The 13,615-nt window shown below is 40.2% G+C and overlaps 1 protein-coding gene across 8 annotated transcripts in view; it reads left to right on the top strand.

Annotated features, from left to right (window-relative positions):
• The window catches only part of LOC131471268 (protein MTSS 1-like), a 46,534-nt gene extending 33,205 nt beyond the window's left edge, over positions 1-13,329 (top strand). For 2 of the 8 annotated variants that reach the window (XM_058647743.1, XM_058647742.1), the window contains 10 exons: positions 4,772-4,929; positions 5,390-5,497; positions 5,631-5,728; positions 6,866-7,130; positions 8,567-8,677; positions 9,059-9,304; positions 9,527-9,751; positions 10,408-10,567; positions 10,678-10,983; positions 11,509-13,329. In XM_058647743.1, coding sequence (XP_058503726.1) covers positions 4,772-4,929; positions 5,390-5,497; positions 5,631-5,728; positions 6,866-7,130; positions 8,567-8,677; positions 9,059-9,304; positions 9,527-9,751; positions 10,408-10,567; positions 10,678-10,983; positions 11,509-12,053 — 2,222 coding nt within the window. In that variant the 3' untranslated portion in view covers positions 12,054-13,329. Of the gene's footprint in view, positions 1-209; positions 222-4,771; positions 4,930-5,389; positions 5,498-5,630; positions 5,729-6,865; positions 7,131-8,566; positions 8,678-9,058; positions 9,305-9,526; positions 9,752-10,407; positions 10,568-10,677; positions 10,984-11,508 lie in introns of all 8 variants that reach the window. The other 6 variants (XM_058647745.1, XM_058647741.1, XM_058647748.1 and 3 more) reach the window with 6 other exon arrangements.
• Positions 13,330-13,615: the final 286 nt, after the last annotated feature.

Genomic DNA, 13,615 nt, shown 5'->3' with positions numbered 1-13,615 from the left:
TATCAGTAGTGTAGGAAACGTATAGTAATTGGTTAAAAAATATATAGAGTACTCTTATTTCTCTTAGATTAAAAAAATGCACACACACACACACACCTGCACATTGATAAAGAAGTGTTGTGTGCTGGCAGTTGACTTGAATATTCTTTTTTGCTTTCCCTGTACCCATGTTTTTCTGACACAATCCTTCATCTTATGCTGCATTACAGCTGATAATCTAGGTAAGTCGGTCCACACTGTCCACTTAGCTGTTTATACTGAAATGCTTAACCAGTTGTCTCAGTTTCTTTGTCAAGAAGCCATTTTTAATTTCTATGCTCAGTTTTCCCTTGAGTTAATTTTTTGTTGTGTTGGTTTCAAACACACATGACATTATATAGTTTTTGTATTTGATTCCATGTAAATTTAACATAAAGAAACCAGGGTCCATACTTTTTACAGTAGCCTACCTCTGCACCATCATTGCCCTCTGACCCCTCTTTCACTGTAGCTCTAGTTTTGACTTAGTATTTAAAAGCACCTTAATGTAATATGTAAAGTGTTCTCAAGTGGACACACTGAACAGAAGACGGAGGGTACAACTCTTTCAATGTCACCTTATGGAGGGCTGGAGTAGGAAAAAATTAGAATAATACTGATTGTAAAATCATGTTGTTTTGACAAGTGGTGCCTCCTTCTACATTACTGGTCTAAGTCTGTAGGGTTAGACTCATTTATGCAAACTGCCTTTAAGTGTACATTTCCTTTGCTTTTTCACACATACTCATACACCACCTTTTCTTCTAACCATCATGAAATCAATAGCCGTTTTGCTGGAAGAACGTCAACTAAATTGTCTTGTTTCATAACTCTTGAAATGCTTTTGCCATTTCTCTTTTGATTACATCCTAGCAACAATATTATGTACATCATTTCATTTTCTTGAGCAGAAAACCACTTAACCAATTTTCGCTTGACCTTGTGTCACAGAACGTTAACATTTTAATCACATTTAGGAATGGGCAACACATTGTAGTCCCATTACTGAAAAAGAGTTCGTCTTTTATCCACATCATTAACACAAGCTGTCACCATCTGTTGTTTGATATGTGTCTTGTGAGGGTGTTTTTCTGACCTAAGACCTTGGCCTCGCTAAGAAAAATCCTTTGACTGAATCCAAATGTAATCATTGGTCATGTGAAAGCTGGAACAGTTAATCTCATTTATGTACGCATATATGTCTACATGTGTGCACACCGAGGGCCATTTCAACCCCCACCATATTCATCTTGGCTCGGTTACTGAATGTCTGGCATTGGGACTGGTCAAAACAAGAATATAGAATATCAGTAAGATTTGTTTAATTGTTTTAAAATGCACATAAGAAGAATTTCTCACTTTTCCAGCTGCGGTGTTGATGATCAGATCAGCTTATGAGTCATATATAACTAAGACATCTACAGAAAATGATGATGAATTGACTGGTTAAATTCATTAGCGTACATTAAGTGTGAATGCAGTTGACAGACTGACACACCTGGACATCTACATCATGTCATTTAGTCCTCCTAAAGGTGTATAACAGTTGCCCTTTTATACTATAAATCAAAACCCTTGTCATAAGCCCTAATTCTCTTTAATTGAACGCGGAAAAGAGTTGTAAAATATGTTGGTGTGGAATTACAATGTAGTCGATGACCGCTGAGCTTCAGTAAACCTCAATGTTTGTCTGTGGTTGAGGGGAAAAAAGGAAGTAGCAATCAGGGCCTTGTCATTCACATAGTTTCACAAGCACGAATGCACAAGTTATGGCACAGACAGTGGGAATGTGGACAAATCAAGGAACATCCCATCGCTGAGACAAAGTTGTAGCATAACAGAGGCTTAGGTTCAGCTCTAACAACCCCCTGCTTACCACAAGCTGATATTTTCTTGCCACAATGTGTTTGCATTGTCTCGGCACATTTTGTGCCCACGTGTGTTTGGTGTACGCAGTCCTTTCCATCCCCATGATTGTCTTTTACATTCACACATACATGTTTCTCAAACTTATTGTGAAAATGAATGTGTTGTTGATTTAAGACTGAACCTCTTTTTAGTAAGTGAAAGGATAAATGCTGTTGATGTGGCATCCTTTTAACAGATAATGTAGAACTAATGTGATATTAATTATAATAATGTTGAGCTCTATTCAAGCTACTCGCGGGCACTACCAAGACAGCAACAAAGAAAATATTTGGCTTTCCATCTGTCTCGGAGAAAGTTATTCAACTTACAGTGGTGTCGTTCCAAAACCACTTTGGTTGTGTTGAGAACACAGTCTGCCAAGATTTGAACCATTGGGAGAAACCAGAGAGCAGTATGCTCCTTCATTTAACTGCGTGCCAAGGAGACACCACAGCATCACTGGCACTGGAGCTTGAAAAGCTGTTTTTCTACAATGAGTCCGACTGAAGCTAAAAGTTTAAAATGTTATTCAGTGATCTAAAAACAGATATAAAGAAGTGCCATGTGACATGACATTTATCACTTTGTGGCTACGATTTACTCTTGAAGAACCTACATTATACAGAGCCTATACTTGTGGGAAATATTGATTATACCACAAAGAATTTGATTTCTGTTGTTGGATCTGTTAGTAGTATTATTTTATGGATTCGCTTGACAAATAGTTTTGCAATACCATTAACCAACTGCATATAAGTAGTGACTGAAACATTATTGGAGTTGTCAGCCGAGCTTACAAATAACGTCTGGAGCAACGGAATGGAAAAAGATAAATTTTGCCTTGAGGGACACGTATAGTAATGAGTTTGATCCTGTTGTGGGAACCAGACCAGTAAGTAAGATTTGTTTGTCCAGCTTGCACATCCAGCGCTCCACAAAATCTTGTCCACGCAATAAGCTGCCTTTGAATCTAAGTGAGATTGAAAATATACAGTATGTTGCAATTTGGACTTTCCAGTCTGGCTTCTACAGTCCATCAACTCTGTCGTGGTCTCCATAGTGCAATATAGTAGGAACGGCAATGAACACACACACACACAACTCACATTCCACTCCAGTCCAGCGTTACAGACATTTAACCACGCTTGGCAAATGGATTCTCTATATATGGAAACTCAGTTTGTCTTACTTTGTCAACAACCATTAACTTCTAGGAACTGTTCACACAGGATGTATACAGACACTTTATTGTTTAAATTTGTAGTGTTGCAGGGTGTCTATTTGAAGAGTTATCCTGTGTATTTTAGACCTCTGTAAATGTAATATATTTAAATATAGTGTATATAAACATAATTGTAGTGATAACTATTGGTGCATCGGATTCTCCTCGTTGGAGCTTGTTCTTAACCATCTATGATGTCATTTAATATTTTTTTCAACTTTTTTTCCCCCATTATTGTCCATTGCTCAATAGCAAAGACAACATTGAAACCAGTTAATGATGCAGCTTTACATGAAAACTGCATTTTTCAAAATAAGTCCATTCTCAATCTGGTTAGCTAATGTGATGATGGTAGGGGTATAATGAAAAGTTTCCATGCGGTGTGCTTGTCCGGTAGTTGCATTAGTGCGTCTGCTGGGCGCCATTGTTAATTGTCATTTTTACTGTGGTCTGCTGCAGGAGAGATAAAGAGTGGAAACAAAGCTTCCCACACATGTAATGTATAGAGTGGGCTAGCAAAAGAGCTGATGGCTCAAAATAAGATGGACATTCTTATGTTTTACATTTGAGGTGAAATAATTTGCCTCTGAAATTGTATCTGCATTCCTTTATTACTACATTACATTACATGATATGCAATGTTAAACAAAAGACACCAATTTGTTATCTTTGCCCAAACTCAAGAGCAGACAGACCGACAGACAGACAGACCACAGGGTGGTTCCCTGTGGGTTTAACCTTGATGTACCAAAGTCAAGACTGTGTTTGGGTGCAAGTGTAGCTTGAGTGGAAAGATAATGGCTCTGAGGCCCATTGTATATCATCTTGGGCAGTCGCCAGCCGTCCTGCCTCCATACACAAATCAAGAGTACTTGATTTGGCTACAGGGTATCTTCTCTTAACTTTAGATACACACAAATTAATGCAACCACAAACTGCACCACGGCCTTCATAGTGCTTCATAACAATAATTTTGGAATTGTTGTGTTTGTCCTCAAACATTCACAACTTTACATAATTCATTTTGCAATACAGAGATGGTCTTGTAGAAGCCTTACACTCTTGTTATTCATCTTCACACACACACATACACAATGTCTGTCTTGTCAAGAAACACCCTGTAATTTAAGTGTTGAACAAAGAGTGTTGGAGAGATAGTCAAAAAGGCTTCTCTCACATTTGAGTACCTTGTTGTAAACCGATGGACGTTTTCAAAGACAAGCCACAGATTAGTCTAAAGGAGATAACCTTCTTGCCACTTCCGAACAAGAGGCAGAAGACACTTACACGACAAGAGAGGTCATTCATGCTGAGGTGATAGCCAAAGAATAGCAGAGGAATTCAAATTCAAATTAAGATAACACAATCCTCAATGAAAACTGTGTGGAGCAGTAGTAACAGAACAGAAAGTGAGGAGTAATGCATCTACTATTTGTGTCATTGTTACATGGTCATATTATTCACAGTTATTCATGCATGTTACAGTGGGATAACACTGCTTTTCAGTATTTCTGTTGCAAAGGAAGATTTGTTGTCTTAGTATCTTAAACATTGTGGAGTAATAAACGTGGCTATATTGAAATATTATTTTGTGTTTGTCTGTGTGTCCATTTTCCTTTCAAGGTCGAGGTGATTTCCAGCCCCAGTTGGACAGTGCCATGCAGGATGTCAGCGATAAATACATCCTCCTGGAGGAGGCTGAGAAACAGGCCCTGAGGAAGGCTCTTATAGAGGAGAGACAGAGATTCTGCTGTTTTGTAGCTATGCTGCGGCCTGTAGTGGTGAGTACAGAGAGAGAGAGAGAGAGAGAAAACAACAGAAAGTAATTTGACACTGCAGTGATGATGCAGTTTTAAACCCAAACAAATGGAACATATGCTTTCAATGTTATTATATTTTTTTTCTCCAGGCCAACAATGACCTTTTCTCATAGAGTAGATTAAATTACATTTGACTTCATTGATTCCACACCGGGATAATTCACTTGTAAAGACAACAAAATGGTCAGGAATAGGAAGTGACAAATAGAAAATAAAATTAGAATAAACAATGAAGCGAGATTAACATATATTAGGCAGTATAACAAGATTAAACAAGAACATGAACATTAAAAGGAAATATATTATTAAATTATGTTATCAAGATATTCATATTATTTAAGATTTATACCTTTCATTATGTAAAGTTGCATGAAAAAGTGCAGGATTATTGCACAGATCTCATTGATGTTAATTATTTTAGGATGAGGAGATTTCTATGCTGGGAGAAGTCACCCATCTCCAGGCTATCTCTGATGACCTCAAATCCCTGACCTCTGACCCGCACAAGCTGCCCCCTGCTAGTGAACAGGTGAGATGAACTGAAAGTGAAATGACGCCTTATGGTTATGTATGTCTTATTTTTGTGTTTATTCAACTTTTCATTCTGCCTTTCTATTTTTGCAAGCACTAATAAGTGTGATTATCATGTCCCTCCCACTCAGGTGATCTTGGACCTGAAGGGCTCAGACTATGGCTGGTCCTATCAAACGCCACCTTCATCTCCCAGCACCACTATGTCCAGAAAGTCGAGCATGTGCAGGTAGGTTCCTACGGCAATTCAGCCACAAATGTTTCAAAACAATGTCTTTGCCTTTTTAATATACATTTGCCCAAAAATATAATCATAAGTACAAGGTCAAGATACCGCATCCATATAACAGCATGACACTCATATAAGCAAATGTATAACTACTTATGAATCTTCTTTGGAGATAGTTTACATCAACATAAAGAGGTGGGAAACAAAGACATTAAGAAAAAAACTAATAATTGTGTTGCCCACTCAGTGTCTGCCACCCAGTGGTCAGGATGAGCTGCTTTATGGTAGACAACTTGAACTGCATGTCTTTATTTGGAACTACATTGTTGAAGGAAAGGCACGCTGATATGTTTTTACTAGAGGCTAAAAAAAATACAACTAGGTATTTAAGTTTAGAGACATTTTATACCAATGGATCTTTTATGTTGCTGTTCAAATCATGGCCCTCCTCTACCTGCTTTTTGTGCTTTTTGCCATTTCTCAAGGGGTTGTGGGTCTTTTATGCACATACAGTACATTGTGTGTTTGTGTGTTTATGGTTGTGCATGATAGATTGCACTAAGAGCAGCTTACATTAGATATACAGTATGACTTGGCTGTTTTTTGTGCTTTTTAAGGTCACGTTTGTACATGATTTGATACATATTATTTGCATTCTCCATAGCATAGGTTTTACACTATACAGTTCATGTGTTTTCTTTAAATGTTAATTGTTTTTCTTCTCAGTTTACAGTAATTACACCCATGATTATATTGTTTATGTGTCTTGTGTGAATAATTTCAAAAGGCTGGCTCTAAGGCCTGAAATCTCTTGATTTCTAGCCTGTAATTATTCTCATTATGACTTTGGGCCTCATAAATTGTTTTGATTTGTTGTTTTGACTGGATTGGCCTCAGTCACTGCTTGCTGCATCTTGGTGTGGTGTGTTAATTTTATCCCACCCTGTCTCCTCCACATTCCCCCCAATCCTCTGCCTTCATTTCTTCTCCATTATTTCTTTAATCTCCTCCTTACTCGTCTTTCTTCCCGCAATCCATTTCTTTGGGTGCACTTGATTCTCTTTACCCCGCCTGTTACTGCCAAACCTCTCCTTCCTCTGGTCTTTCCCTCATCCCTTACTCCGTCCCCTTTCACAGTAGTCTGAACAGCGTTAACAGTAGTGACTCCAGGGGATCCAGTGGCTCCCACTCTCATTCTCCTTCCTCCTCTTCTTCCTCCTCTTCCTCAAACCACCTTTTCCACCACCATCACCCCCGCCATCGGTACCGTAGCTCCACGCTACCACAGCCGGCACCAGGTCGGCTCTCCAGCATCTCCTCCCACGACTCTGGATTCATTTCTTCATCGCAAGACCAGTACTTGACGTCGAAGTCATACTCGCCTATGCCAGCTGAAACAAAGGTAAGAATAAAACCCTCTGCTACCCACACTTAACCACACCTAACCACACTTCTAAATCCAAGTACGTACATGTTTGAGACAAGACTATAAAAACCACATGTGCTCTATGATTTTACAAGTTATTGTAGTCAGAAAGATAACCCCGAATCAGCAATCCAAACAAGGCTTCTCTCACACATCTCCTCAGCCACTTTGAGCAGCAGTTATCTGGCAAAAGTTAAGAGTATGTGATCATGGTGAAGTCATTTGAATGTTATTATTATAGCATAAATTCACAGGAAATTAGTCTGCCTCCATTCTAGCCCCAGGGCCAAACAGGTCAACCCCATCCTGCCATTAAAGAGCTGACTGCTGTGACAGACTGTGGTTTGGTTAAACTTGCAGAGGCCTGAGCGAACTGCATGTTGTATTTTCATTAAATCACAGTGAAATCACATGTTGTAGTGTCAACAGAATGTTTTATAGCTACTTAGAGCATATCTCCATCAACAGGTCCCATTCTGTCTTTTATCTAACCATCCGACAAAGGGCTTTAAAAAATTACCCGTCATGTCATCCAGCAGATTGTCTGTGTGGGGTTTGTGGTTTGAGATCAACCATGAGAGCGGCTATTTTGTTAGCACACCAGCATCCAGAGTTCCTGCTGTCCAGAGCATACTGGCATAGATAGAGTCCAAGTTTTTATGATGCAGTAAAGGTGGTTTGGCAGCTCCGTACCTGACCCCTTTTCAGTACAGGCCTGGCCTGGGAAACGGTCTCCTCATTGCCTCATTCTTTATGTACTTACATTGGCTTATGTTTGAAAAAGAACAGTCATATCGCAAAACAGGGCTAACTGGGACTTGGTCAAGACTACAGCCAAGTTCAATAAAGCCAGTCTATGGCATTCACTTAATGTGAATCTCTGTCATTTCCATCTGCGTTCAATACTCATTTCTATGAAGGATGCTGCAGCTGACCCCAAGCCCTTGTCTTTCTCTCCAGGGCAGAATGCAAAAACATATTATTTCTCTACAAGTAGTAATTCAGTATTGTAGTATTGATGTTAATACAGTTGTCAGGAATATAAATGCTACTATATTCTTTTAAAAATCATGGATTTGTGAAGGTTTGTTGTACATCCCAAAGAAGCAGAATTTGCTTGTTCTTCCCTTTAACATGGCTCTGACCTAACACTGCTGATATTCATGCAGTTAATGCTGTTATTACTTCCAGTGCACCCTTTCTACTGACACTGAAGTCACTTGGCTGAACTCCTGACTAACTGCTGAGATCTGTGGAAAGTTGCCATACTCTCCAATAAACTGCTTCTCTCTGTCTACCTGCTGCTATTTCTCTTTGCAATCCCCCTCACCCCCTCCTTCTTCTCCTTCTTCTCTCCCTCTATCTGGTCTCCTCTTATTGCCTGCTTGCTGCTGCTGCCCTCGCTGTTCCAGCCTTGTCCCAGTTCCAGCTCCTCTGAGGTATCAGAGACTGGGCAGCTTCACAGTGACTGCAGCGCCCCCTCCTCTCTGGCAGCTGCCACTGCGCCTCAGCACACTGACGAGGTGAAGCACACTCATTCACCATGAACCGCTCATCTTTTCACAATAATACCTCAGCTTTATAAACACCCCAGTTCCTCCACAACCTAACGTGAGCCTTGGCTGTACTATGCACTAATTTAAGTTCACCACAGAAATGATAAACAAACCAATGAACATCTATGAACTCCCTTTCATTAATTTCTTTAGTTTTGGTTCATCTTTTGTGTCCTTTTTTTGTTCTGTTTGACATTTTCAATATCAGTTTATTTGTAAATTATCTTTGTGTCATTTTGAATGATTTCTCCTCTGTGATGTTGTCTGTTTTATTTTTTATCAGTTCATTAATTTATCCCATTATGTGTTTGTTTATGTTTTCACTCCCATTGATGCACACACATCCAGCTGTCCAATGGCTTTGACCACTACAGTCCAGCCAGTTCCCCCTACCTGCAAAGCAATGGGGGGAGTTTGGGTTCAGTGTCAGCCACTGCCTTCCCCTTCTTCCCTCCGTCCTCCTCATCCTCCACCTCCTCCTCCTGTCCCACTCGTTCATGGTCACGTCCCGCCTCAGCCTTGCTTCCAGACTACTCTAACTACTGCACACTGGGCTCCCCATTGATGCCTTCATCTCAAGTCCCAAGCTGGAAGGTCTGTTCATTTGTTCGTCCCCTCGATGCTGAAGATGCAACATCCTTTTTTTTATTCACAGTTTATTCAACTGGATTTGACTTCAGTGAAATAATTTAATGTATTTAATCAGTTTCTCTCAATTATTTACAAGATTGTGAAACCCACACACAGAGATCCTGATCAAAACATCAGAGAAATTTTCAGTATTAACAAGAACTTCTCACTTGTCTTTCTTTACAGGACTGGGCGAAGCCAGGGCCTTATGACCAACCCATGGTCAACACACTAAGAAGGAAGAAAGACAAAGAGACTCCTGCTGTAATATGCAGTGATGGTAATATGAACAGTGATGGTAACCAAACCTCTGGCCCGTCCTCGGTTTCTAGCTCGGCACCAGCTCGGGCGGCGCTACAAACGCCAACCTCAGTGGAAGACAAGAGGAGGACCGTGGCTGCACCACTCAAGGTCAGCTTAAGTCTCTATCTTATACAGTTGTAATTTCCTCATCCATTAGTATAAGAATACCAATGTCCATGTCAATATTAACTTCCATTAGTATTGACATTTAATGATGAGACTACAGAGTGTAACAAATGGAGAGCTCCTCCCTGCACTCCTTCAGTGAACTGCAGTGGCTGTTGCAAACCAGAAAGTATATAAACACACTAAACACATATGATTTCAGACCTTTTGTGCACTTACATGTTTCTCATATGTCAACTTTGTGCTTGAAAACTCCTGTGCTTTTGCTGGAGCTGGAGGCAAATCCGTCCCCCAAAAAAACATCATAAATGTGCTGTGATTTAAAATTTATCCTCCTCCTTGTGCCAATGCTTGTTAAAGCGCGTAAACACAGGCCAGTCTGCATGTAATGGCAGCTGTTATAATTAAAGTTCAGATGACCTCTTTTTCAACTTCCACCAGGACTGATGTTTTTGCAGTCACGGCATTAAAACCACTTGAATGAGGCTCCCACCACTAAAACCCCCATATAATGACTCTAATGAGTTGTACTTAATGATTTTAATGACTTAGATGAATTGTACCTGGCTGTATTATCCAGACAGTCAGGCTTTGAGACTCTGTTACCAAGTCTTGTTTTCAATGGGTGATTGTTACAGGCTGGTGATATTGCGGCTCATGAGGAACTGACTCTGGCCTTGTCCAGAGGTCTGGAACTGGACACCCAGAGGTCCAGTAGAGACTCTATCCAGTGCTCGAGTGGCTACAGCACTCAGACCAACACACCCTGCTGCTCTGAAGACACCATACCTTCACAGGGTAACGCTCATTTTAGAATCAGTCCAACACCATTTTGAAAAGGACATGCTAATCTCTTATCACTTCTATATCAGTACACTGCCAACTCCTCTCTTTTTATGCCCTTTTAGTATCAGATTATGACTATTTCTCGATGGCTGGAGATCAGGAGCCCGATCCGCAGCAGCAGCAGCCTGACTTTGACAAGTCCTCTACCATACCCAGAAACAGCGACATCAGTCAGTCTTACCGACGCATGTTCCAGACCAAACGCCCAGCCTCCACAGCTGGACTGCCCAGCCCTCCGGCTCCTTATTCTGGACAGGGGGTCTATTCTGGACATGGGGTTTATCCTGGGGGGCCTTATCCCCCAACACCTATCCACACAGGAACTTATCCATCAACCCCTTCTGGGTCTTATCCTACCACCCCAACAGGTACATTTTTACCTTTCTGTTGTTGTTGTGTTAATAACACCTTAATGTCAACAATTCCCTTGCAAAACACAATTAATTATGAAGCTGCATTTCCTAAGTTTCGATATTTCTCTTTTTTTTTTGTTGACGTTATTATTCTGCCTCTGTTTGGTCTTGAGTCCAGTAAATAATGTTACATCATTTGTTTGCTGCGTCCTTCATCTGAAAACTGGCTCTGTTTAGCAAATAATATCAGATGTGACTGAGGAGTATTTGTGTGTATACTTTGGGAAGTGAAACAGCAGGTGGGGCCAAGAAGCTTTTATCCTGTCAAGCGGCTGAATGAGTCAAATTCACTTCTGAAACTTTTCATGTGAACTCATTTGTTTGAATATTTAGAATTTACTGTAATTGGCCAAAAGTAATTGTTTTTCCTTTTCCTTCTCATATATTGAGCTGCTAATAATATAATAATAATATAGTTCTTTAATGATTTTGGAATTCACTCTGTTAATGACTGAAATCATTTGTCTTGTTTCGTTGCAGGTTCAGGTCAGGGATTTTTTTCTGGGTCCAGCTCCTATAATGCCTCTGGCTCCTATTCTACAAGCCATGGTCCAGTTATTGTCACACCGGGGGTTGCCACAATCCGCCGCACCCCTTCAAAACCCTCCTCTCGCCGTTCTGCCTCTATGTCAGGTACAGGCCCCATTCCTATTCGCACACCTGTCATCCCGGTACAAATCCCGACAGTGCCTGATATGGCAGGAGCAATGAATGGGAGCAGGAATGCAGTAGAGATACGAGGAAGAGGAGGAGAGAGCCCAGATTCTCCAACATATACCGGAGGGGAAGATGCTAACACTTTGCCTCTAATGTCCTGGAGTGGTCAGGCGACAACCAACCCTCCCACCATCCCACTGCCCAACCAGCTGAACCAGCAGCTCCTACAGAGTGAGAGTAGGCCTTCAGGAGGAGGAGGGGAGGAGGCAGGAGAAGGGGGAGATGGAAACATGCTGGTGGCTATTCGCAAGGGGGTCAAGCTCAAGAGAACCCTCACCAATGATCGCTCTGCTCCACGCATTGCATGACGACAACGTCGCGACTTTGAGGTGAGGGTCACAAGAGAAGTGTGATCCTGACTCGTAGACGTGCAGCTTCAGCTTTATTTTATTTGTACAAGAGTACGAATATTCCTTACAAAAGTGTTGCTGATAGAAACACAATGCACAGAATCAAAAGCCTTTTAATTTCCCATTTTGTAAATTTCCAGCTGTGAGACTCTCTCACTACAGAAGCCATGAGAGGAAAAATTGTAATGTAATGTGCAAATGTTCTAATGTGGCTTGAGATCCCTCAGAAATCATTTAGAGCCAGCTTAAAGGTAGGTAAATATTTGGATGTGAAGTGGAACACTAAGGCACGCGTTAGGATTGAATGGGCCTGTGTAAGAACAAGGAAAAGATCTAATTTCGTGCCTAGACGCACAAATAATAGGCTTTTGGACTGAGCAATTACATAAAAATCCGAGCCCATTGCTGTGTAAAACAAAAGGACGCTTTTGTTCATGAGAAGAAGTGCAGAGCAGCATTACTTCACTGAATGCCTTCAAGAACACAGGAATCCAGACACAGATTGTTGGACAAGGACAATGTGGATGTTTCCTGTCCATGTAAAAAAAACAAACCCTCTTTGTATCGCCGAGGGGTAAACGACAGAGTGGCTTCGCTGAATGAACACGTCACCCGCTGTAAATTCGACGCGGATTCAAGAGAGCGATATTCAGGTGCTCTACAAAGTAATGGCTCCATTTGACAACTGCTGATTTGCATCGGCTGCGTACTTGGGAGAGCGACGCGGCGTTATCAAAATACTTCAAACACTAAATTACATGCAAGGGCCACAGAGCCAACGGCAGGAGCAGAGCAGGAGTATGAACAATACAGAGAGCTCTCCTCACAACGCTAAATGCAGATGACAGACTTGGGAGACGACAGTGTGACGGAAGCGTCACACGGTTGATTAGTTACTTTCTGTTTTGTTAAAGTTTTGTAAATATTTTGCAAGTTGTGTGTCGGTGCTTTTTTTTCTTTCTCCGCTCTCTGCATCTTTGCCACCTGCACCACTGTGCCAAAACCCCTCTGTTTTACATCTTTAAACAGCGTGTTTATAGATCTTTTTATTTTGTATCATTTACTTCACTATGGCTCTCATTTAATCTGCAGTATCTACACGCTGAGGAACTCACTGCGTTCTACACGTATATATTAGACCTTATATATTAGATCCTTCTTTTTGTTGCATTTATTAGCCCCATTGCAACCTGTGCATTGTTTCCTCATAACACTAATAGTCAAAGTAATGATGTGCCATGTCAAAACTCAACATTAATTCAAATGTGTATACTATAGATATATATATATATATGTATATGTATATATGTGTATGTGTATATATATATATATATATATATATATACATATGTGTATATATATATATATATATATACATATGTATATATATATACATATACACATATATATATACATATATATATATATATATATATATACATATGTATATATATATATATATATATATAGTATTAAACATTTATAGAGGCAGAAATATTTTTGATGTTTTAAAAGATAAG

This window comes from Solea solea, chromosome 13 (genome assembly GCF_958295425.1).
Source record: "Solea solea chromosome 13, fSolSol10.1, whole genome shotgun sequence".
Taxonomy (NCBI): Eukaryota; Metazoa; Chordata; class Actinopteri; order Pleuronectiformes; family Soleidae; genus Solea; species Solea solea.
Note: the sequence above shows the minus strand (reverse complement) of the source record. Positions and strands in the feature narration are given on the sequence as shown.